The sequence below is a fragment of the Phoca vitulina genome, unplaced genomic scaffold, assembly GCF_004348235.1.
Source record: "Phoca vitulina isolate PV1807 unplaced genomic scaffold, GSC_HSeal_1.0 scaffold3, whole genome shotgun sequence".
NCBI lineage: Eukaryota > Metazoa > Chordata > Mammalia > Carnivora > Phocidae > Phoca > Phoca vitulina.
In genome coordinates, this window is record NW_022589706.1 from 76931914 (window position 1) to 76959199 (window position 27286).

Consider the following 27286-nt stretch of genomic DNA (forward strand, 5'->3'; position numbering starts at 1 on the left):
TTTAGTTTTAGTTCCAAGCAAAATACTCTAAATCCTGCACAGTGCTTACACTTAAAATTTAAATGCAGCATTATTATATGGCACTGCAACACTGGCAAAAGATAGCCCTCACTCTGCCAATATATTGCCAGCACACCAAAAAACCTCCTCTCTTATCAGAGCGTATGTGCGTGCTCTCTCTCTCTCTTTCTTTCTCTCTCTCTCTCTCCCACACACACACACACCTGATCCTAGAGGAGGTTAATGAAGACCTGACCCTAAATTTCTGTGTACAAGTAAGGTTTTGTACCTTAAAGCATTGCAAACATTATCTTGTTTAAGTGTGCTTGAATTGACATGGTCCAGACCTACATTTGGTCAACAAAATAAACGTGTTCCAGAAATCAAACAAATCTGTATTTAAAAAAAAAAAAAAAAAATCTCAAATTACTCGTCCTTTTTGCCGTTTTCCTCATTATCAAAACACATCCCTGAAACCAGTGATAGTCAAAATATCTCATCATAGATGTGGCATGGGGCACTGACTTATAAGAACAGATGGCCTCACTTTTACCAGACATTATCCTATCGGGAGCTGGATCCTAGAGAGATCTGAGGTCCCAGGGGCGGGACCAGAGCTGCTGTGGGGGCTCTTGGGGGGGAGAGTAAGCTTAGGATAGCAGCTATTTATCAATGATACTGAAACATTTCAATATTTTAACAGCTTATCAGATAAATGTTAACATTGCTAAAAGCTCATTTATATTAATAGGTAATCCTAGAATCATGACACTTAGAGAAGGTTCTAATCTAGTGGTAGACTAGAAGGGTTTAGAAATTCTCACAGGTGTTGGAAAGGGATCTCGGTCTTGCCAATTAACTTTGAATATAAATATGAGTAGTTCTAACCCTGGGTGTCACTAGAAAAATCAAGGAGGGAAAAAGTTATATCTTGTGTCCCCGTGCATCATAATCTCATTTAATTATCTCAGTAGCCCTGTAGGACTATATTAGTTCACTAGGACTACCATAATAGAGTACCACAGATTGAGTGGCTTCAATGAGAGAAATATACTTCTTCACAATTCTGCAGGGAAGAAATGCAAAATTAAGGTATCAACAGGGCTGATTTCATTCTGATACTTCTTTCCTTGGCTTATAAAAGGCTATCTGCTCCGTGTGTCTTCACACGGTTTTCCCTGTATGTGTGTGGTCCCCTAATTCCCTCTTCTTAAGGACACCAGTCATATTGGACTAAGGTCCTTCTTAATGACATCATCACTGTGTCACTTTCAAGACCCTATCCCTAAACACAGGCACAATCTGAGGTTGTTGGGTTAGGACTTCAACGTATAAATTTGGGGGAGCACAATTCAGTGCATAGCAGAAATGTAATAATATAGCCCCCCCTTGTAGAACCATATTTATATAGTCAGTACATTACTTACCTCAACTCGGCTCGTCAGGGACGGTAGCTGGGACCTGGCGTCTGCTCCTGTCGCCTGTACCCGCTAACCTGCAGCTGTGACGCACAAGTGCTTCTCTCTCTATGTTGGCCAGACTGGTGTCCATATCAACAATGCCTGCTGGGAGCTCCATTGCCTGGAACATGGCATCCTGCCCGATGGCCACATGCCAAGTGACAAGACCATTGGGGGAGGAGATGACTCCTTCAACACCTGCTTCAGTGAGATGGGTCCTGGCAGGCACGTGCCCAGGACAGTGTTTGTGGACCTGGACCCCACGGTCATGGATGAAGTTCGCACTGGAACCTACCGCCAGCTATTCCACCCTGAGTAGCTCATCACAGGCAAGGAAGATGCTGCCAACAATTATGTCCAAGGACATGACACCATTGGCAAGATTGATCACATCTTGGACTAAATTCAGAAACTGGCCAACCAGTTCACAGGTATTCAGGGCATCTTGGTTTCCCACAGCTTTGGAGAGTGAACTGGTTCTGGGTTCACCTCCCTGCTGATGGAACTCTCTATTGATTATGGCAAGAAGTCCAAGCTGGAGTTCTCCATTTACCCAGGTGCCCCCCACCCTGCCCCGCCCAGGTCTCTATAGCTGTAGCTGAGCCCTGTGACTCCTCCCCACCAGCCACATCATCCTAGAGCACTCTGATGGTGACTTCATGGTGGACAAAAGGCCGTCTATGACATCTGTTGTAGAAACCTTGATATTGAGTGCCCAAACTACACTAATCTGCTACATTAGCCAGACTGTGTCTTCCATCAGTGCTTTCCTCAGATTCGCTGGAGCCCTGAATTTGATCTGACAGAATCCCAGACCCACCTGGTATCCTATCCCCACATCCATTTCCCTCTGGCCACCTATGCCCTTGTCATCTCTGCTGAGAAAGCCTACCATCAACAGTTCTCTCCAGCAGAGATCACCAATATGTGCTTTGGGCCAGACAACCAGATGGTGAAACGTGGCCAGGGTAAATACATGGCTTGCTGCCTGTTGTACCGTGGCTATGTGGTTCCTGAAGATGTTAATGCTGCCATTGCCACCATTAAGACCAAGCATCCCTTTATGGACTGGTACCCCACTGACTTCAAAGTTGGCATTAACTACCAGCCTCCCACTGTAGTACCTGGTGGAGACCTGACCAAACTACAATGAGCTGTGTGCATGCCGAGCAGTACCACAGCCATTGCTGAGTCCTGGGCTCACCTGGACCACAAATTTGACCTGATGTATGTATGCCAAGTGTGCTTTCACTGGTACGTGGGTGAGAGCATGGAGGAAGCAGAGTTTTCTTTTTTCTTTTTTCTTTTTTAGAAGGGGGAGGAGCAGAGGGAGAAGGAGAGAGAGAAGGTTAAATAGGCTCCCCGATGAGCGTAGAGCCTGATGTGGGGCTTGATCTCATGACCCTAAGATCATGACCTGAGCTGAAATCAAAAGTTGGCTGTTTAACCGACTGAGCCACCCAGATGCCCTGGAAGGTGAGTTTTCTGAGGACTGTGAGGACAAAGCTGCCCTGCAGAAGGGTTATGAGGAGGTTGGTGTGGATTCTGTTGAGGAATATGGTGAAGAAGAGAGAGAGGAACACTAATTACCATTCCTTTCAGCCCTGGATCATGTTAGACTCAAAACTTTAGCTTCAACAGTAGCTGACAGGCATTAAAGCTTTCTGGTTAGATTGTCTTCACTTTTAACTGTGATCATGTCTTATTTTTCCATGTGTACTTGTAGAATTTTTCCAACATGTCTCAAAGTAAAGGTTTAAGAAAGAAAAAAAAATATTAAAAAGTTTATAAAATCTTTTTAGAAGTCACTTTTATTAAGGCATATTTTATACCTAAAATAATTCCTATTTTAAGTGTACAGCTTGAGTTTGGGCAAATAAGTATACCTTCTAACCCACGCCATGATCAAACTACAGAAACTTCTATCATCTCAAAAATATTGCCTGTGCTTATTCCCTGGCACACCACTCCCCTTTATCCCTGGCTCAAGACAGACACTGGCCTGATTTCCTTTCTAGTGTTTCATAGAAATGGAGTCATAAAGTATGCACACCACTATCCCTGGCTTCTTTTTTACCACATGATGCATAATGTTTTTGAGATTCATCCGTTTTTTGGGTGTATCAGCAGTCTGTTCCATTTGACTGCTGCATGGTAATCCATTGTATGACTCTACCACAATTTGTTTATTGTGTATAGTTTTCGCTATTATGAAAAGAGCTAAAATGAGCCTTTGGTTATAGGTCTTTGTATAGCCAGGACATGTGTTTTCATTTCTCTTGGGTAAATACATAAAAGTGGAATAGTGTGTCATATGAGAAGTATGCATTTAACTTTTGAAACTTTTTTTTTCAAGAAGAATCTGCTACGTTGTTTTCCAAATGGTGTATTATTTTACATTCCCACTAGCAGTATATGAGAGTTCTAGTTCCTCCATATTCCCTCCAACACCTGGTATTATTGGCCTTAATAATTTTAGCCTTTCCTGTGGATATGTAGTGGTATCTCATTGTAATTTTAAATTTGCATTTTCTTGATGACTAAATGATATTGAGTTTCTTTCCATGTGCTTATTGGAAAATCGTGTATCTTCTTTTGTGAATTGTCTTTTTCAATATTTTTTCTGCTTTTAGTGGATGGACTTATTTTTAAGTTTTTTGAGTTCCTTACGTATTCTAGATATAAGCCATTTATCAGACGTGTAATTCCAATATTTTCTTCTATTCTTTAGCTTGCATTTTCAGTTTATTAGTGCTTATTTCAAGAGCAGAATTTTTAGTTTTGATAAAGTTCAACTTATTTTGCTTTTAATTTTGCCCTTTGGTGTCCTATTTAGGGAACCTTTACTGACTCTATAGAAAGCAAAAGTTATAGATGTGGATTTAGTGTTTAAATTTATGACACATTTAAGTTGGTATGTGTGTAGTATGACATAAGTGTTGATCTTTTTTATGCACATGAGTAAACTATTGTTCCAGAACCATTCCTTTCTCCATTGAATTATTATGGCACCCTTGTCAAAAATCATTTGATATATATGCGTGTGTGTATAGGGAAATATCACATATTTACTTATTTCTGCAATATCTATTTTGTTCTATTAATTAAATTCTATCCTTAGGTCAGTAAAAACTGTTTTGATTACCGTAGCTTTATAGTAAGTCTTCCAATCCAGGAGTATAAATAGCCCAAGCTTATTCTTAAAAAAAAAAAAAAAAAAAAAGATTTAGTAATTCTAAATTCATTTTATTTTCATATGAACTTTTGAATTACCATCAATTTCTATAAAAACTGAAAACTGGATTTAGAATGGAATTTTGATAAATTCATCGATCAATTTAAATAGAAATGACATCTTAATATTGGGTAGTTTAATCTATGATCTGGTGTTCTTTAATTTCTCTCAGAAGTTTAACAGTTTTAAATGTATAAGGAGTGCACATATTTTGTAAAATTTATCCCTAAGAACTTTATATTTGTTGTAAATGGTATATCTTTTCAACTTTCTTTTTTTGTTGTTACTAAATAAATCAGTTGATTCTGTTAATTAATCTTACATTCCATAAGCATCACAAATCTGTTTATTAATCCTAGGAGTTTTTTTGTGGGTTTCATAGGATTTATGCAGATTCTGTCATCTTTCTTTCCAGTCTATATATGTTTTTATTTCTAGCATTATTACATTGGCTAGGACCTAACCCCCACCCCTCTCCAGCCCAGAACAATGTTGAATAAAAGTGATAAGAGAGAATATGTTTAGTTCTTAATTTTAGAGAAAAGCATTTATTTTCACCACTTATATGAGCTAGCTGTAGGTTTTCATAAATGTGCTTTATCAGATTGAGGAAGTTCTCTTTTAATCCTAATTTGATGAGATATTTTATGATAAGTGAATATTGAATTTTATCAAATGCTTTTTCTGTATCTATTGAGGTAAGCATATGGATTTTTTTCCTTTATTCTGCTAGTATGTTGAATTACAATGACTGATTTTCAAATGTCAGATAACCTTGGATTCCCAGGATAAATTTCACTTAATATTTTTTATATTGCTGAATTCTAGTTGCTAATATTTAGTTAATAGTTTGGGTTATTTTTGGTATTTATGTTCATGAGGGCTATTGACCCATAGGGTTTTTTTTTTTTCTTTATTGTAATGTCTTTGGCTGGTTTTGTTATCAGGATAATACTAGCCTGTTGGAATTAGCTGTGAAGTATCCATCCTTTTTATCATTTATGAATCCCTCTTTATCAAGTGATTTTTCTCATGATTATAGTTCACAGTTTACTTCTTTGGGGGCATCTATATCATTTTATTTTTTAAATTTTATTAATTTTATTTATTTATTTATATTATGTTCAGTTAGCCAGTGTATAATACATCATTAGTTTTTGATGTAGTGTTCAGTGATTCATTAGTTACATATAACACCTAGTGCTCATCTCAACACTTGCCTTCCTTAATACCCATCACCCTGTTACCCCCTCCCCCTCACCCCTCTGAAACCCTCAGTTTTTTTCCCGGGGTCCATAGTCTCTCATGGTTCATCTCCCTCTCTGATTTCTCCTCCTTCAGATTTCCCTCCCTTTCCCTATGGTCCTCTGTGCTATTGTTTATGTTCCACATATGAGTGAAACCATATGAAAATTGTCTTTCTCTGCTTGACTGACTTCACTCAGCATAATCCCCTCCAGTTCCATCCATGTCGATGCAAATGGTGGGTATTCATCCTTTCTGATGGCTGAATAATATTCCATTTTATATATGTACCACATCTTCTTTATCCGTTCATCTGTTGAAGGGTATCTTGGCGCCTTCCACAGTTTGGCTATGGTGGATATTGCCGCTATGAACATTGGGGTGCATGTGCCCCTTCTTTTCACTACATCTGTATCTTTGGGGTAAATACCTAGTAGTGCAATTGCTGGGTCATAGGGGAGCTCTATTTTTAACATCTTGAGGAAATTTCATACTGTTTTCCAGAGTGGCTGTACCAGCCTGCATTCCCACCAACAGTGTAAGAGGGTTCCCCTTTCTCCATATCCTCACCAACATTTGTTGTTTCCTGTTTTGTTAATTTTTGCCATTCTAATTGGTGTAAGGTGGTATCTTATTGTGGTTTTGATTTGTATTTCCCTGATGGCTAGTGATGTTGAGCATCCTTTCATGTGTCTGTTGGTCATTTGTATGTCTTCTTTGGAGAAGTGTCTGTTCATGTCTTCTGCCCATTTTTTGACCAGGTTACTTGTTTTTTGACTGTTGACTTTGGGAAGGTCTTTATATATCTTGGATATCAGCCCTTTATCTGTAATGTCATTTGCAAATATCTTCTCCCATTCTGTGGGCATCTATATCATTTTAGATTGGATAATGACTATTTGGAACTTTATGTTGTTGATGTGTTGCTTTGCTGTATTTTGTTGTCTTTATCAAAGATTGTCAGACCTTGTCCTGGGAGGTCTTTAAATATGTTGGGTTTTTTCATTCTTCTAGGGTTTGTTTTTAGGCTGTTCTAGGGTTTATCTAGAGTCACCTTTACTCTAGGGGTATTTTAGCATGACTACTAAAGTGTGACTCTTGTGGGATCATCAATCAAGGTGATCAATGAGGATTTTCCAATATAGCTTGTCAGACCCTGAATGTCTTTCTGCCCTGTATGATGTCTAGGAATTTTCAGCTACAGCTCTTTTTTGCCTGGTTTCATGAAGTTTTACCCTAAGCGTATGCACAGTTTAATATCCCATTATCAACAGATAAAAAGTTACCTATATGCAGATTTTTGGAGGTCTTTATGTAGCTCCTTCCTGTCTGGTACTCTGCTCCACGAATTCCAGCTATCATAGTCCCCTTGCTCCAATCTATGTCTCCTCAACCCAGTGTGATTCTCAGGTTCTACTTAACGGTCCTCCTCTATGCAGCTGGTCTGAAATGTGTCAAAGTCAGGCCTTCATAGGGCTCACAATTTTGTTTCTCTCTTCTAATGGATCATGGTCCAGTTCTGCCTTTTGTTCATTGTCTGAAACAGTAGTTTAGTTTTTTAATTGTTTATAGGGGGATGATAAATCTGGTCCCCGTTTTTAACTATGGCCAGGAGTATAATGCTTTCACCCCTTTTTTTAGATAAATAAACTTAGATTAGAAAGACTTAAGTAGTATAGTGATGAGGAACAAGGATTTGGGATTTAGGTTGGAATCTAAATTTTTGCTGTTAACTAGTTGTACAACCTGGGTAAGTTATGTAACTTTCTGTCTTGGCTTCCTATCTTTAAAATGGATATGCTTATGTTTATGCTTATGATGATAACAACAATAAGAAAAAAGTAATATAATATTAGAAATTATTTCTTACCATTATTGTGACAATTAACTGAGATGATGAATGTGAAGTGTTTAACATAATGCCTGGCATGTAGTGAATGTTGGATATGGTATTAGGCAACTAATGATATTGTCCATGATCACTTCAGTAGAATTCTGACTTCAAGTTCAGGAATGTAACATTGGTAGGCATGATAGATGTTTTTCCATTATTTATCAAAACTGTTTTTCTTTTAAAAAGTACCCAGACAGGAAAATATATTCAGGTCCACCCACCAGACAAATCGCCTTGAAGCAAGGACAAAGTATACTCATTTAATGAAACATGAGAAATCTAGTTTGTGTTGGTGGGGAAATTTTTAAGGAAAGATCTGTGGATAATCCATCATAAATTCTTAGCTCAGGATAACTATTATTTAATTAACCACAATGATGGATATCTTGAATATAGGTAATAATTAACAGTTTCATAGTTTTGAGACTAGGTGTCATCCAAAGCATAACTTTTAAAGGACATATCCAGTTTTCTTTTTAAAACCCCACAAAATCTTGAATAATCATGAGTAGGGCTCAACAGAGAAAAATCAGGGAAAGCTAGCACGTTCATTGTTGAAGGTTCGTCCATGTCCTAAGTTGATCCTCATGATGGCAGGTAGACAAGAAATAAGACACAGATTTGTCAGATGTGTAATGGAATATTTCAGCTCAGCAAGGGGAATTTAGAAGTCTTTCTCTGCTGGCTAATCACAGCCACTGTGTCGGCCAACAACATCTGCTTATTCTCAGATGACAACAGTGCCAGTTAATTAGCTCTTGTTTATGTTTTGACTATTGATAGACTTAAATTATATTCATATTGTCATGCAGAATAAATACATAAAAAGGTTTAGCTTTGGTCTAAATACAGCCTTTCTATTGTTGCAGTGACATTTGAACTGTATATCAGAATAAAAAGATTATAATAAGTCAGGCATAAAAAATAGATCATCTAAATCAGATAATTAAAAAAAATCTGATTAATGATAATTTTGGATTGAAAACAAAATACCCTACTTCAACAGAAGTTTTAAGTTGATTTATAAAAATGCAGACATTATCTACGAAAGAGATTGGTGCTACAAAATGCCACTAATATCTCCGCCAAGTCTTCAATCCTCTTTTCACTTTGACTGTTTTAAAGATTTAATGCTATATTTGTTAGTATAAAGCATATTCTTTATGGAAAATTCTTGAACTAGAACGAATTTCATTCTTTTATGACCATTAAAAAGCTTTCCCTCTTCTGATCCTTGTAAACTCTCTTCGAATAATACTTATGAAAAGTCACGTAAATGGTTTTTCTACAAGCCAGAATAACATATCACTTGCAGTAACTTAAACTGCAGAAAAGTTTGTTTCTTTGCAATACATTCTGTGTAACAAGGCTTCTGTTGAGGAGCTCAGTACAGCATTCTAGGGGTATTGGAATATTTTCCTTCTGGAGACAAATGCTCCATGGTTGGCCTCCTCCAGCCTTTGCTATTCCCATTTAAAGACTTGTAGGTTGGAGTTGATCATAGGCAAAGCATCTTTCAAGGGAAGTGTATGTATTGGATATCATTGCTTTTTTCTCTACCTTCTTGCTTGCTTTTTTTCTGTCCCCATATCCCCCATCTCTCTTCTCAAAAAAACACAGAGACACCATTCAGTAATATAGACATGCTTGCTTGGGTGTCCTTGATTAGAAATAGTCCAGATATCAAGAAGCTAAAACCAAGATGATTATTTATATAATTCTTAAAGCTCGAAGTTTTGAAATACACTGCAAAAAATGACATTTTAAAAAGCAGTTTTAAATACGTCATTCTGTCTCTACTACACTGCACTCACGTCACTAAGATAATTCAACATTGAAAGCAGCTTAGGTAATCATGAAGTTGAAGAGCTGTCTGCCACTGCGGCTTTAGTTCCAAGGCTTTCCATAGAACTTCAACCAACATGACATTTTGATCCATTGTACCCAAGAAGTGCTCAAGGTTGATCAGTCAGCTTTCAACAGAAGAATTTCCTCCTGAGGGAATGGCAGCTATAATCGTATGGTATTTTTAGGAAAGTGATACACTGAGAAATAATATCACAATTATGTATTTATGAAGTGTTGGTTTCTACAAACTGGAGATTTGATGATGATTGCTAGAACAAATCATTGCATTTCTAGAAAAAAAATTAAAAATGCACAGACACTGTCAACCAAATGGATTATGAAAAATCTCAATCCTGTTATCATCTTAATGAATGCAGTAGAGAGTGTCATAAATGCACTTACATCCTTGTCACATAGTGTGAATTACAAATAGAAAGACCAGAGAAATGGTAAACTGACTTCCTTTTCATGGAGTCTGATTTGTGAATCCTTTGTTCCTTTCTCACTTATTACAGATGCCTTTCATTAGTGAGCTCTCATATTCAGATAATCAGCCCCCAAATAGTCATAATTATGGGAAGACAATACCACTGCCATTTTCACAGTCACATTATGATATTTTTAGTGAGTGGAATATAGTAATTATTTATTAAAAGTAACACATGAAAATATGAATAAAATATCTTTATGTACAAAGACGTATGGCATGATTTCTACCTAATATTTAATAATACACTTGCAAATTGTCCCTGCATTAACATAGTACAAAACAATAAATACAAACATCAGGTCATATAAGAACACCAAGAAAATAGGGAAGTCTCCATGGATAGGAACTGTCGGCTCTGGAAACTTTAAACTCAAGGGAAGATCATGTCGTCATGAACCCACCTGCCTGGGCTGTCAGGTTAACTGCTCACAAATGTCCTTCCTAAAACTCGATCTCCTAAGGATGTTCCTAAAAAATGTAGTAATGTGCTTTTTCACGTCTCAAATGACAGGAGAGGCCCAGGCTTCTTTTAGATTCTAAGAAATTATTGCATGTCATCTGAACATCACTTTATTGGGACAGGCGACTGGCATAGACTGGAGAGCAGGACTGGAAGTCGGGACTGAGTCCACAAATCGAGTCTCCCTTCCTATCCCTGGAGCATAGAAGCTGAAGATTAAGCCTGTAGGGGGGGAAAAAAAGTTCAGATTCCAAGAAAGTGAGGAAGTAGAGATGCTGGAGGGGCCATTTCTTGTTCAGAAATGTTAGGAACTTGCTGAATTTTTCCCACCCAGTAGAATCACTTGACCATTTCACAAGCACTTCAAACTCAACATGTCCCAAAGGAAAACACACTATAGTGGCCCCACCCCCACCCCCATTCGTGGTTTTGTTTCTCCTGATTTCAGCTACTTGCAGTCAACCTTGGACTGGAAGCAGATGATCCCCCTTCTGACCTATTGATCAGAAGGTCAATAGTAGCCCGAGGCTATGTCACGACACCTACCTTAGTCACCTTCATCTCATCAAGCAGGCATTTTATCACCTCACATCATCATAAGAAGGGTGAGGACAGTACAATAAGATATTTGGAGAGGGAGAAAAACCACATTCACATAACTTTTATTACAATTTATTTTCATAACTGTTTTATTTTGGTATTAGTTATTGTTGTTAATCTCTTACTGTGCCTTATTTGTAAATTAAACCTTATCATAGGTATGTATGTACAGGAAAAATCATAGTATGTACAGGGTTTAGTACTATCCATGGTTTCAGGCATCCACTGTGGGTCTTGGAACATGTGTACTGCCTGCCAAACCTGTTCCTTCTCACCGCACAATTCTAATCTTTGCTGTAACCTCCATGGTCCACCCAGGCGCTCATGCTGGAAATGTGGACATATCTATACTCCTAATCTTCCTCATTCCCCAATGCCCACATTCAATCAATCGTGACCTCTGGAGAAGTTTACGTTCCAGACATTTCTCTATTCCATTCTGCCTCTTCATCACCATCCCTACTGTACCTGCAGAACTGGTGAAGCACGTGTGCTTTACTTAGGGAATATCGCAACAGTTTTTTCAACTTCTCTGCTTCCAGTCTTACTCCTCTTGAATTAATCTTTATTAAACACTCAGTGATGTGTCTTCAGCACAAATCTCATCATATTCCTCTTCTGATTAAAGTCCTTAACTCTACCCTATCATTAATGGGACACAGTTCAAAGTCTGTTGTTTGGGGTGATAATGTGAATAATGAAGACATTTATTGGCAACTTTTATGCTTTGCTGCTGTGTGCTTATCAGGGGGAAGCATGAACAGACAAATCTCTACTTCTCCTTCACAAGAAGGAGAGAAGGAGAGCCAGGATTTTGTTTTATGACTTTGGGGTTTTCTTCTTTGCAGTGCAGAAACAACTTTCTCTGTTGACCCCACAAGGAGCAGGAGATGGAGGCTTCTGTGCCTAAGTGGAAAAGGGGAAGTGGCCTGACCTGACAGGGGTTAGATGTTGTCCTGCTGTTTATGGTAGGACTGGCAGTTCCCAAGAGTCTGGGTGGGGTGGGCCTGGTCCCAGGGGTGGAGACCTGAACCCTGCTCTTCTATGGAATGGTTGGTGGAGGCAGGGACTTTGGTAGGGATGGTTAGTCACACTTCTGCTTTGCGTGGGGTAAAGCTGGACCCTGGCTGCCATGGTGGGGAGTGGTTTAGAGATCAGGGAGTGGCCACAGGATCCGTGTGAAGTTTAGTCTATGGAAAGGATCATAGAACAGAGTGTTTCTGATGTCCTCCCAGAGTATCTGCAACTGACAAATGGTCCAGTTTATGCTAGGGCATGGTGTAACTCTAGAAGGAGCACAATGATCATGCAGAACAGACCCTCTCTCAAATTTGGAACTGATTTCCTGGATATTTTACATCAAAGGTTGCAGGACCAGGTGTCTCCCAAAATGAGTAAATGTCTGCATGACATTAATGAAGGAGGAAAGAATCTCATTTTATTCTACTTAGACAAAGTATTTTATTCTCGTTTTCTGCAGTCCTTGATGATTTACCTTGGAAAACAAGACCTCCCATGATCTTGTGCCCTCTACTGCTTCAGCCCCATTTTCTAGCCTTTCTGACATTGAACTGTATCCTCTAGGCCAGTGCATCTCAAACTATGAATGGTGAGGACTAGATTTTTTAAAAATTTCTAATCAGCTGCAAAATGATATTTAAAAAAATACAATAACATGAATAGAATGTTGCAACAATATCAGATTGCTATGATTTTTAAAGGCTTGTATTCAGTTTCTATACTTAATCTCACCGTAGCACAGTATTAACAGTTCACTGACCGAGCAGCAGATGTGCATAGCACAGCCCTAGGCCAACCAATTGTTTCTGATTTCTTTCATATACATGCAGTTTCTTATCCTATAAGTCTCAGCTCAAATGCCATCTTTTCGAAGCAATTAGCCATTAAATTCAAGGTACCGTGTCTAACTTTATATACCACTATTTTATTATTTACCATATTAAAGTAAAATTATCTTCCTTATGTGTATTTCTCTTCACTTCTATAAGCCCCCTGTGGACAGCAACATGTCATGTCCCTGTTTATACTTGGTCTCATACTTGGCAAAGAGCAGGATCTCTGTCACTTTTTGTTCAACTGACCCAGACTCTTTTGTAGGTGAGTTCCCAGGTGAAGTCAAGAGTTTGTAGCACAGACCATCTAGGTAAACACCTGGATTTATGTGAGTAGGCTAATGCTCATGATTAATACTATATTGATTATTTTTTTCAAGGATCAGCAAGTAATATGGGAACAAAGTGACATTTTCATCAGAGTATACTCCACATTGATAATCTTTTTTCAAGAGATGGAATTTGCTTCATTAATGATTTTTTTTCATTAGTTGGAAGTTTCAATTTGAATGTACCAATATCAGTATTTGCTTCCTTTCCAATGTTATAATCTCTCTAAACTTAGTGTATTGTCTTCAATAATGATAATGCATGACTTTATGGTTACTGAATGTTTCACAACCTTAAAATTTTATAAATTTATGATGTTTGTAAAGAATAAATGATCATTTTTATAATAAAGTATCATAATAGATTCTTTAGCACTGACAACACTTTATAAGCAAAGAAGCAAAATGGTCTTAAAAGAAAAGATCTTCCTGTCGTAAGTTTTACAGATGTGGGGCCCAGGGCAAAGCATTATTAAGAATTTAGTTTAGGGCCATAACAAGGATAAGAAAATAGATCTCTTCCATGTTGTTTTCTTTTTTTAGCCTCTGCCATTTTTTCTTAAAATGTAAGAAAAATAATTGAAAGACATGTTAAACTCTTCTGGAAGTTCACAAAAATGCTTTTAAGTTATCATGGCACCATTGAGAAATGACAGAAGTTGAGTGAATTGTATCTGGGAGAAAACTGAAAATGGGTAACGTTCCATACTTCTGAGGGTCTGTGGGATGAGATTTTCATATAAGCCACTGGTCTATCCAGACTATTGGTTCTTGATCTGAAACTCCCTTTGCTTTTTTTTTTTTTTTTTTAAGATTTTATTTAATTATTTCAGAGAGAGAGAGAAAGGAAGAGAGAGAGAGAGAAAGCACAAGCAGGGTGGAGCAAAAGAGGGAGGAGCAGGCTCCCCGCAGAGCAGGGAGGCCGATGCAGGACTCGATGCGGGACTTGAGCCCAGGACCCTGGGATCATGACCTGAGCCGAAGGCAGATGCTTAACCGACTGAGCCACCCAAGCACCCCCTCCCTTTGCTTCCTAAACTGTCAGGAGGCTTGGAACAGAATGGAGAGAGAGCCTGCTGGTGAGGGAGCAAGCAGGTTACAGTAGCTCTCTCCTTTCCTATAGCACAGAATTGGTTGTGGACCAATCAAATGCTTTCTGTTCAGTTTTAAAATTGTCCCCTCCCCCATTTAACATATACCTTGGACATGTTTGCATGTAATTAAAAATTGTCTTGAGAATTACTTTTGCTAAGTTATATAATGTCAGTGATAGGATGAAGCATAATTTACTTGAAATTTCCATACCATTAGACATGTAAATTGTTTCTAAATGTTCGCTACTATTTGTATATTAACGTTTAATCACACTTCAAATAATGTCCTTATGAAAGTTTCCTAAAAGTGAAGTTACTAGGTGACAAATGTGAATATTTTAAGTCCTTTGGTGAAAATACTACCAAACTGTTCTTCAGAAAGATTAATCTAATTTATACTTTAAAATGCAGCATATGATATTATTTGCTTCACCAGTATGACTTTTAAAAATTAGGAAAAAAAAAGTTTAAGCAAATTGAAGTTATAATTTTTTTGGTCTTAATTCACATTTTTTTATTATTATAGTAACTCTTCTGTAATTTTATATTACCATTTCCATTTCCTCCTCTATGAATTGCCTGTTCCTGGCCTTTGTTCATTTCTCTGCTTCCTAATATGTATAAATGTCTTTGGTATATTTAAGATATTAGTTAAGTGGTCTCATATTTATGCCAAACATTTTCTCAATTTGTTTTTTGTTTCATAATTTTCTTTATGATAATTTTTTTTATATTTGGACATTTTAAGTCATGACATAATAGAGTTCCTATCTTTTCCATTGGATTTCCTTACATTGTTTACATTTTAAAAAATTTTTAATCAGTTACTTAATAAAACATACATATTTTTCTTTTACTCTTTCTCCTTTTTTGTACTTAGTTCTCTATATATCTTTTCCCATATAGACATTATTACCTAATGTCCCCACCTCCACACTCATTATGGACCAATTTGTTCATTTATTGGCATCAATAAAAAAAAATGCACTTTGCCTGCTCCACACTTTTGCATAGAAAGTCTGTCTTTTGTGACAGCAAATCAATTCCTTTAGCTATGTTATCCTTACCACTCCTTGTCATAAGAGAATTAATCTCAGAAGAAAATAACAGCACATTTGTATGATAAATGAGCACAAATATATATAGAAATGCATATCACTAATATATTTCTAATCTTTGATTCTGGTGGCCTTCAAAACTTAACATGAATTATTTTTACGTTAATAGCTATTTTGAAGGTGGTACCAGCTAATAGCTGGGACCAAAGTGAATTATACAGGGAAAGTTTAAGCTAAAATAATCCTTTTCTTATTCTTAAAAATTATGATCCCTAAATGGAGCAATGCATCTGCAGTGAAAAGATAACATTTTTTGAAACCCTTATCAATCTTTCTCTTGTTGGTATAAAAGTCTCAGAGATTTTAGAATCTGTTCGAATTGATGCATCAGTATCAATCATGTCCACATAACTTTTAATTTTTTTCTCTAATTATTATCTTATTTCTTATATGTGATTTCATGTTTCCACTAGGCAAAGCTTTGCAGAGGGCAAAGATCATAGATTATAAGTATTTTGGAAGTCTTGTCTGCCTGCCAAATCACATTAAATATAATGCTCTGCACAAAATAGAGGATCTATATATGAAGCACCGAGCATTAAACTATTCTGGAATTGGATTTTGAGATGAAAATTTTTAACGCTGTGAACTTCCATATTAGTGTTTGTGGTTGCATACAGATCCAGACTTCTCAACTTCTATTCCCAAATCTTCTAGTTCTGATGACTATATTCCTATTTATTCTGAATCTCTGAGTTGATATCTGATTTCTCATTAATAACCTAGAAAGTCTACTCATTGGTTACTACATTCAAAGTATAATGATTGCCAAGAGAAATATACTGAAAATATACTGAAAAAAAGTATCTTGTTATGTAATTCCAAAATTACACAGAAGACCAACAAAAGCTACTTATTTGTGCAAATTAAAAGACATGAAATTAAAGGCTAGGCATATTTTTTAAAGTACAAAAAATGGAAAGGAATGGGAAGTGGACAGTAATTATCTCTGTATAGTTTTTCTTTCTGACTGAAAAGAAGACTTTGTCTTCCTCCAAATTGGATGATTAGTCACTAAGAGTTAAGCATTTTGATAATTTAGAAAGCACCTTTTTACTAGCCACAAGGTTGCCAAGAAACCATAGTGGGTATGCAAGAAAGCTTTCCATGTCCTAGGTAGGTTTGGACCACTTGTCTCAACGAACTTCTTAAATTTCTCAACTTCTCAAACTTTGCATCTAAAAGTGTCCATAGCAAAAGGATAGGCAGACTCTCAGATTCCTCTCATTCTAATCCACCCTAAAGGCTAGAAAGGGATAGGATTGTGATCCTGGTGCTCACGTCTGGATGCCCCTGCTCTGTCTCCATCTCCTGCTACTGGCCAGAGAAGCATGGCAGGCATCGTTTACTCAACAAGCACTCTCTACGCATCTGTAACAGCACTGTATTAGAGGTTGGGTAGTAGGCATAGGGAGTGGACGAAACAATAATGTCCCTCCCTCTGGACACTACTCAGAGTGCCTACCAGAGTGGACAGGTCAATTCTGGGCACATACATATTGATTTGGTTTTTTGCTTTTTTTTACTCTTAGTTGCCAAAGGGTAAATTCTTCTGCAAGTTCTAAAAAGCATCAAACACTAATTGTGAGGGCACTTAATCAATGCTTCTTGTGAAAACTAAATTAAAATCAGAAGACCTTACCCAATTCTAGGAAAGCAAAAGACAATCCCATGCTAAACCGAGAGGGTTAATTCCACAACGCAAGAACCTGGCTTGAGCTGTTTTACTGAAATAAAAAAATATATCTGCATTGCACTGACTCCTGGTCAAAGCGGAAGACGTGCAGAATAACAGTGTTGCTCATAACCATAGTTTTGGGAGATTTCAATTATTTCAATTATTTATTGATTCACAATTGCTGTAATGAGATTGTTCATTTGCATCTGTTCTCATAGAGACATTGGCCGGCTCTGTCCCTCAACTAGTTATACAGCAACATTATGCCCCTGTGACCTGCTGGGCGTAAGAAACCCCGGCTGAGACTACCTTTTTGGATCACCTTGTTTGAGGTGCTTTGTGTACACATCCACGGTTCCTGCATCCACAGAGAAAGTATATCCTGGTATAGTCTTTACAGAGGGAGGACAGATGGACCTCCTGCCCGCCTCCTCGGAACCCCTTGCCCTGAACCTGCCTTTGGCTGTGATGCCTATCCTTACTTCAGTGCAGCTGCTGTATCATATCTTTTTCCTGCAATGAACTGAAAATTTGCAAGCATTGTCATTCTGGGTCCTCCGTTAGCAATAGAACCAACCCTGTCTAACTGCCACTGTTAGTGTGTATATACTGACTGCGGTAAAGGCAAACTGCATTTATATGAAAACATTACCAACAGGCAGAGTAAACTGTGTCATTTCTGAGGTAGGCAAGGCAACTGGAAGAATCTTCTACAGCCCCCAATATACGCATTTCTCTGGCAAGTCTTCTTAGAGTTTGTTAGACAAATGGACAATGGTTTCCCTGACACAAACCATTAACTTCCCAGCTTATAAAAGTCTTTTGAAATAATCTAAGCTGCAGCCCTCTAACAAAGCAGGTACTAATGAGCATCTCAGTGAATGAAATTAAAAAAAAAACAACTTACATATTTATTGCCCAGGTGTGGGGAGGATTCATCAAGCTGTCAGTTCTTGGATTTTCCTTGTGCAGAGTGCTCACCTACAAACAGAAGATATATTTTGATCTATAAGCTCGGAGGGTGAATAAGGGTGAAAATAAAGTTTCTTGGCTTGTTTTTTATTTTCCCAGGGAAGTCCAATTTCCCTGCAAGAATGTCATGAGAGCCACAACTTGTCTCTTGGTATTGCCTGGAAATTGTTCAGCAAGGTTTATGAGCTTTTTTCCACCATCATCTGTTTTCACCCTAAAGGAGCAATGCTGACTAACTCCCTGGGAGTGGGGTGTGTGTGTGTGTGTGTGAGTTAACAAGAGAGGCACCCTAGGGAATGAGGTATAGATTTTTGCTTTTTCCCAGAACCTAAGCAAAACTATGTTATATGTTTAAACTGCCATTTTATCAGGAAGCCATTCTAAGGTCCTCTGTTTAAATAATTGAGTGAGAGCTTTGTGAAAATGAATTTAGAGGCCAAGATGAAGCTTTTGGTGATATACAGAGCAGCAAAAGGGGTATTACTCAAAATAACATGTTATTCCATCAGCCAATATAAATATTGCCCTAGGCTGATGGGAAGCTGAAGATCCCAAGTGTTTTTATAAGCCCCTGAATCCATGATCAACACATTTCACACTACGTGTGTCTTTCAGATAGATTCAAATATCAACATCAGTCATACTATCCTAAAGCAGTATGGGGCAAAGTTTCTGGCTTTGAGAATAAATGTCACTGTTTTGCTCCAGCTTTTATCTGTCATTTAGAAACCTGTTTCTGGGAACTCTGTTGATGTCACCTGTCACCAGCACTATCATGGTGATAATAAATAGTGCCAGAGACCAATGAGGAGAACAAACCTGGGACGCCCTTAAGAACCCCTTAGTGCTGTGCTCTGAGAGATGCCGGGCATAGAGTGACAGTCCTCCCAGCCGCCTTCCAGAACAACTTTTTGCTCACTATCATTATTTTGCAGAAAGCACAGCACTTCCTGGAATCCACGGCTATGAAGTACAGGAATAAGAAGTGAAAAAAATAGACACTTATTGAACCCCTACTGTTTGTCAGAGTCCTCTAAAGCAAATCATATGAAAATCATTCTGATTCTTAATATCTCCTTCCAAGTGCTGTCTAATTGGGAATAGAAAATATGAGAAAGATTCAATCACAATATGAATCCAATAAGTTATAATAATGATGTCTATATTAAAAGCAAATGAAACTCATACCTAGAAAAAAAACAACTGGAAAGAAATACACCAATGCCAATAGTGATGGCATTGTGTTGGATTTCATGAGTAATTTTTAATTCTTTTTTATTCTCTAGTTTTCCCTATTCTTTATTATGCATAATGTGGTCTAATATTAAAATGGCGGTATAAGTTATGAAGAGATATTACAAGACAGTGATACATGTTGATTTGCCAAATGAAAAAATAAGTTCAGAAAAGGGAAAGACCATGTACACCGAAGACAGTCAGGGAAGCTTTGGTGGAAATGTAGGGAATGGCCAAACACTGAAGGGCTAAGACAGAAGCTGATCTGTGTATGACTTTCTAAATCTTTTGATCTTTTTGCTCATCTTCACACTTCACATTTCTTTTGTTATTTGTAAAAATAAATAAGCAAAAAAAGTGACTGTACATTTAATAATTACCATAACATACTAATTAGTATTAGCATACTAATAATATACTAATAATGTATAATTACCATAATGGTGAAGCGGTGGAGGGGAAGGAGAGACAAAAGGGACCAAGGCACCATCTCCTCCTTCAAAAGAGCTTGAGTTCAGCAAGGAAGACAGGGGTCAGAGATGAATGGTGTCTGGAGAATATGAGTTAGTAAGTGGTTCACAGACTGAACAAGGGAAAAGGCCTTTGTAGACATGCTAAAGTGTTTGAACTTCATCTTAGGTAATACAAACTTACCAGTTTTCTAAACAGAGGAATATTATAATGAATTCGGATCTGCTTTTTCTTCTTCCAAATGGTTCAAAATCAAGTAGTGCTTTAAAACTAAATTCAAAGATACTATGCTTTGTTTCTTCTGTGAAGTTATGCATTCTTTAATTAATTTAAGCAATTTTTCTTCATAATTCTTATAGTCTTTGATATTAAAAATAAGACAACATATATTCACTTTCTGAGATGTGCATTAAGTGGGAATCATGTTTAAAATGCATCATTGTCACATACATGTTTTGCAGTCAATCATGGTAATGTTTAACTGAGCAAGATTTCTTACTAAAGTTGAATGGGATCTTGTATGTTCTCATAAAGGACTCCTTGACCTACCATGTTTGGTGTTTATTTGTTTCTGAAAGCAGATTCCTATTGTACTCTAGCAACCTTTTTCCTTCACATTAAAGAAAACTCCTAATTTAAATAATCAAATTTTAAACATTTATGGGTTACATTTTCAGCAGAAGAACCCGCTTGAGAGAGAACATACTTGAAGAAAGCAAGGAATGTGCATGGATAAATACCATGGCCTAGTCAGAGGAAACTTTGGAGTAAGGACCTATCTTATTAGGAGAAAATGATCAGAACAATAACCATGGCTCTTGGAGGCTTCTGGAAACCCAGACACTTTAGCATCCACTGGCATTTCCCCTAAAGGTGGGTTGCTGCAGAGCTCTGTTTCCTTGGAAACATGATTTATTGACCTCCAAAATGGCACAATTTATTCTGAGATACAATACCAGAGCTTATAAATTAAAGTACTGACCAATCCAATGAGTTCTTATGGCCACTGAATCTCAAATTTCATTTTGTTACCACTTAGGCACATTAACACTGCATTTCTTAGGCCATAAGCAAATAACATAAAATGTAACAATCATCAATTCTGAGTGGTGGGTAGTCAGGTATTTGTTCTATCAGATTCTTTTCTGTATTTCTAAAAATTGTTATATAGGAGATAGTGGAAAATTGAGCTAAGCCTGTGTTTTTATATCAAACTTACTCATTTCAGATTTTATTCTTGTTATATTTTAGGGAAAATGTCATGGTTGTGCAAAAGATGTTTAGGTAAAATAACTATAACAATGTAACTTCTGTTGAGTGTAGTGAGCATAGTTTTATTTAAAAAAGCATATTTGAATACATTTAAAAGGAAGTGAGAGAGATTTGTTGATGAGTGTTTCAGGAAACAGACTTTAGTAAAAATTGTAGTATAAACAACATTTGGAGATCATTATGTTTTAGCTTATTAATTCTAGACTATTGAAACTACTCTGAATGAGCAATTGCAGTTTTGCCCTATCACCAAATATCTTCCATAGTAATCAGCTAGGTTGACCATTGAGAGATTATCTCATTAAAAGAGGTATGATTCCTAAGTTGAGGTTGGCAGAAATAAAAAGACCAGGGAATAGATTTTATTATTTTCATGATGGTATTTCCTCCTTAGCCCTGTGACCTGAAAATGTACTTATGATGAAAAGGAATCTTAGAGAATTAAGGGTCTTCTTAACTATCCCCCATAGTCTACTTCACTTGTTAGCGCAGTGACTATGGGAGTGGAAGAAACCAGTTTATGTAGAATTTTCCCTGGGCCTTAAAGAAGACTCAGATATTAAATTTGCAACCAGGAAACAAGGTTCTCTGGAAATTTTCTACCCCCAAGTGTCAAATCGGGTGTCAGTTGTCATTTCCCTGGTAGAAATGGGGAGTAGGGCAGGTGGTCCTAATCCCAGCTCTCTCCTCACAAGGATAACCAGGGGCTCCTACACGGACCCAGGGCCTCCCATAGCTCAGAGAGCCTGGGGGCTGCAGAGTGTTTTGTTAAATCCTCACCAGAGTAAGGAGAACGCATGAAATTATTGTGATGCTGACTCGCAAGCCACAGGCAGATTCTGAGAACTTTTCTTGGCAAATCGTGTGGTCACATTCAGGATCCTTACTTAAGACTAGTTCACATGTAAGCTGCTCCTCCCTGAGCCGGTAAAATAGGCTTGGCAATTTAGTCAAGACTGGTGAATAGTCGGGGGAAACCTGTAAGTGGTTTACAATTATCCTATGAATGAATTTTACTCCTTTGCCCATTCAGATAGTTACCTCCAAGAGAACTGTGTGGGAATAAAGGGAATGTGTGCATCAAAGAGTAGAAGAGACACAAGAATGAAGAAGGTCTCTCGTAAGGGAAAATGACTCTCATGAGGGGCCTGGGCACGTCTCTGCAGATTCTGGGTACCCTCAGTTTTCAAGGCTTCTGCCTGCATGTTGTAGTTTGTGCTCGTTAGAATTTCCCACCTGAAGTTGGGACCACATTCAGCCTTTGATATCTTGCTCTTGAATTGGGACAATACTGATTGCTTTTTGTTTGACAAAATTGTTTTTTGCTACATATGTACAGTGGAGCTTATTATTCAATAGCTCTCACCTGACATACCATCTGTATTCTGTGACTATTTTGTATAGGTAGAATGGGGGACTGAATATTGTAAATGTTTCCATGTAACTTGGTATTTAAATTAGATCCACATGGATTGTTTTGTAGAGCGAATAATTATTTTTTATATATCTATTTTGTAATATTGAGGTTTTAAATCTTTGGTCTACTCAAAAGAAGAAAAAAAATCTGTGCTTTTTCATTTTTAAAAGCTACTTAGCATCTCATTTTTCATTACTCTTGATGCAGATATAATTCATACAAATCACACCTATATTTTGAAAAACTTATACATTTCAAATCCAATTTAAAAACACAAGAAATTGGAAAAAAGAAATGTAAATTTTATCAACAAGAGATTGTGTTTTCTCCTCATTGGGAAGCTCAATTAAAATTATATGAAATGATACAAAGTAGGATTTACATTTTACCTGATGAATCCTGTTTCCAGTTGACTATAGATAGCTGTTACCAAAAATGAAACAAAGCAACAGCAATAATAAAAACCATGTAGTACATTTAATGTTCTTTCTGCTACTACCGCAGAGTAGAACATGTCTTGAGTTACCACCCCTTCTTTGGAACATATTCATATTATAAAAAGCAACCTCTAGAAGTACAATAGTCTAATGATCTTACCAAAAAACAATATTTCTAGGACTCATTTTTTCCATATAGGAGAATTTTGCATTGTAGGGGAGTTACTAATTGTCTATTTCTAAAGAAATTATGCTTTTTGGTTGTGTTTCACCTGGACAAAATCCAAGTTAGAATTTGAAATAACCATTTTCAGCTAATCCACAATCTGGGAGCTTACCTGACTCGTGAGAAATTGTCTTAACAGTGAGAAGCTTCACACTCTCTTTATCGGACTGAGGTCTATTTGGAACAGAAAACATAAGTCAACACCACAGTAATTAGCATTGTCTGTCTGTGAAAAAAATTATACATGGTATAAACAGAAGATACGCAAGCATATATATATTTTTATGTGTTTCTATGGCAAAACCTGTGTCTTTTTACGTGCAGACATATATATACTTTTATAGCACTTTCTACTTCTAGAATCCAGCCAATAAGTTCCTGTCACACTGTTAAGCAATGATAGATAAATCAAACACAAAAACGGGTCATGTGAAACACTGCTCACAAGGTCCATATCGCACAGGTCTCCAGTCCTGAATTATGAAAGGGAAGACAGAAGGATGTTTCCAAGCCTTCGGGGCTAATGCTGAGTTCTGGGAATATCCCTTTTCATGAGGGCCTAGATACTGCAGTAAAGTGTCTGAGCTGTCCATTCGAACCAGGAATTCCCACCTATCCTTTCTCAGATTCTAAACAGTTTCAAACCCAGATTACTTTACTTGGACATCTCAAGAGACACTATTTCTAACAAAGAACGATAGATGACCTAAGGATATTATTTTTAAAGTCCACTATCTGATGAACATACAAAAACAGCTACATAAAGGCAGGCTGCAAATTCGGGCCAACAAAGAAGTCTTAACTACAAAACTTGTTTTTGACATTAAAACAATTGTTTCTTTATAGAACCTTGATTGTAACAGCTGGCTGGATTGGTAACAACTACTGTTTTGTTTTAATAAAGTCAAAATAGAATAAACCATCTACTGCTAAGATAAAGCCACCTTAGAGCTGTCTCAAGATGCAGGCAAGATTATTCCCTGTGATAAACATACTGAAAATTTCACTGGGAAAGCTATTTTAAAACTCTAGGTATGTTTTCTATGAGATTTTTCCTTATAGTTATTTATATTCATTCATCTGTCTTTGTATTTCATCTTTATTTTTATTTTTATTTATTTATTTTAGAGAAAGAGAGAGAGAGAGCACAAGTGAGGGTAGGGGAAGAGGGAGAGGGGGAGAGAGAATCCCAAGCAGACTCCCTGTTGAGCGTGGAGCCCACAGGGCTTGATCTCTCGACCCTGACACCATGACCTGAACTGAAGTCAAGAGTTGGACGCTTAACTGACAGCCACCCAGGCACCCCTGCATTTCACCTTTTGATTTCCCATTTTACTACCTTATCTAAGCTTAAGAAGAATCTTCCTTTTTAGTTGTTGGAATTTCTCTGTTGATTCAGAGAGAGTACTGACAAACAGCCAAACCCTGCTTCTTGTGCTTTTTACACAAATTCTTCAAAAAAACAAACCCAAAAAAGTGTAAGTAGAAGATTAAAATTTTTTCCCTATATAAATGGGCGTCAGAGCTTCTGGGGAAAAAAAATGATGAGGCTACTTACTGGTCATTTCCATTTTCCGGTGTGCCTAGGGGAGGAGAGAATAGTTATTAAAGCTGTGAGAAGCTTGGTTATAAAGACAAACAAACAAACAAAAACAACCCCAAGACCCCTGCTACTTTCTGTGCAGAGATGTTTATAAAGCCATTTTGTAACTTTTTTATCTCCCCTGCAGCCCCACTGGCCTTTTTATCAGATATGGTTCCTATTATTCCTCAGGTATCACTGATACATTCATGGGATAGTCCTAAGTAGGCCAACTCTGCTGAATTTAGTTCTGGACTAATTTTAATCTTATAGTTTCATATCGCTATGTGAAACTACTATCCATTATCACACATCCCACAGACACCAGAAAATGTCTTAGCTTATTTCAGTATCTCTGAAAAAAATTTTCCTCAAAGTATCGAATTACCTTTTTATACCAGAGAATTGAATTTTTGGCTCTCCTTTATACACTGCTCTTTCTGGAGACACAAATCACTGTATTTGTGGTGAACAACAATGTAGACGTTAATTCTAATTGCATCTGGAGCCCACTGATTCGGCCTCTCAAAAGTGCTCTGCAAAATGTCACTGAGGCTACTAACTGTAACTAATGTTTTGTTCGTTTTGCTGCGCTGCTCCACCAGGGTCTGGTAGAAGACATTTGGGGTGTAGAGTGAGAATTCAGAATGATTCATTTCGTGCAAACCCTTGGACATTAGGGAGGATATGTTGGTGGTCAAACCTTGCATCATTAATCTGTGGCGCATCAGGCAAACTAATGTAATTGCTTGGGGTCCCCCTGTTTTGTTCCCAATTTTGCTGTGGTTTTCTTCCATCGCTACTCAACTTTTGTCTCTTGGATTTCCTTTCTCCTCTAATGTAGTCCTTGTCATTGGGATGTGCCCTTGAAATATAATTCCCTGGCGGTGATCATCGTTTTATAAAGAGTTTGATTTCCACTAATATTTTGGCTACTTCTATTTCTGTCACCTTGGCAAAGATAAGCCATCATGACTCTTAATCCCTAGGACTTAACTCATGGCACCATATGTTGTTCACCAACTCGATCTAACTTTGTCTTCCCAACATCAGTAGGATTTTAGCAGCATTTTTTATTCCTATTTTAAGTGTTATGTATGATATCACTAGTGATGCTCATAACCCTGTTTCAGAATGAGTTGATACTTCTTTGTGTGCCTGTTCTAATATTTTTCCTTAGAATACTGCAATATGGGTTCATTAGCAAAGAGATGCATACCAACAGACTATCTTCTACACATATGCTGTTCTTCCTTGGGTTAAAGCTCAGACCACTGTCAACATTATCTAGATAAGCTTAATTTCATACCGCAATCTCTGATTCATATTGTCTTCCACAAAGCAGAGAGGGTTTACAAGTTTTCTGAACTTGATGAAGTCTCACCCACATACTTGAAGAGAGATTAACTGTGGGTGTCTAATGGTGCTAATTTAAAAACAATTCTGTGAAATTCTGTTTGGAAAGCAAAGTTAACAATAACCAAATAGATTTGGCTAATTGTATAATTGCTGAACTTTGTTATAAAGTATTATATGCCTCCACAATAACTCTCCATAGCGGTAGGGATTTTATATATTTTTCCCTGAATGATCCAATTCATCCAATTCATCTTCTTTAATAGAAAATGTCAACTTTTCAAATAACTTATTTGCAAATCTTCTTATGCAAAGCAGTCTTTCAGTACAGGATATTTTTAAAAATGGATTTAGCACATTAATTTTTTTTACCTATCCTACATATTCAACACCCACAGGCTTCACCTTGGAATGGTCGATTTCCCATAAAAGATAGGATTGGTGGTTTAGAGACTTAGAGAAATTAAACTGATTTATAAAATTGCTATTTCCCCTCTGGAAATTGACTAAGGAAACATATTTCAGACATTATTAAGAAATTTATTCACTAACTCCCAAAGGGAAAGGCATTTATTTGTTTTCTGCTTATTTTCCAATAAGAGCTAAAATGAACACTACTGGTTTTTTGTGTAACTTTGTCTTGTACTGTCACGCTCCTGTCCTGAACTTTGTGCCGTGCATGGTCAGGGATTGGCCGTAGGAACAGCATCCCTTGGTATCCTGGGGGCACACTGTTCATGGGGTAAAGAAGAGTGTGGCTTGCATATCTTCTAAAATTAATCAATTTTGGGGCACCTGGGTGGTGCAGTCTGTTAAGCATCTGACTCTTGGTTTTGGCTCAAGTAGTGACCTTAGGGTCGTGAGAACGAGCCTTATGACAGGCTCTGCACTCAGCGCAGAGTCTGCTTGAGATTCTCTCTCTCTGCCCCTCCTGCTCATGCTCTCTCTCTCTCTCTCTCAAATAAATAAATATATATATTAAAAAATAAAGATAAAAATAATCAGTTTTTACT

General features: G+C 37.3%; 1 protein-coding gene and 1 pseudogene across 1 annotated transcript in view; one reads left to right on the forward strand and one right to left on the reverse strand.

Annotated features, from left to right (window-relative positions):
• The first annotated feature begins 1596 nt into the window (after positions 1–1596).
• Positions 1597–3046, forward strand: LOC116630180 (annotated as a pseudogene).
• Positions 3047–8917: 5871 nt separating this feature from the next.
• Positions 8918–27286, reverse strand: part of EMCN (endomucin) — a 95864-nt gene continuing 77495 nt past the window's right edge. Inside the window, exons 9-12 of the mRNA XM_032400895.1 lie at positions 24894–24918; positions 23448–23509; positions 18212–18285; positions 8918–10854 (exon numbers count right to left, since the gene is read on the reverse strand). Coding sequence (XP_032256786.1) covers positions 18251–18285; positions 23448–23509; positions 24894–24918 — 122 coding nt within the window. The 3' untranslated portion in view covers positions 8918–10854; positions 18212–18250. The remainder of the gene's footprint in view (positions 10855–18211; positions 18286–23447; positions 23510–24893; positions 24919–27286) is intronic.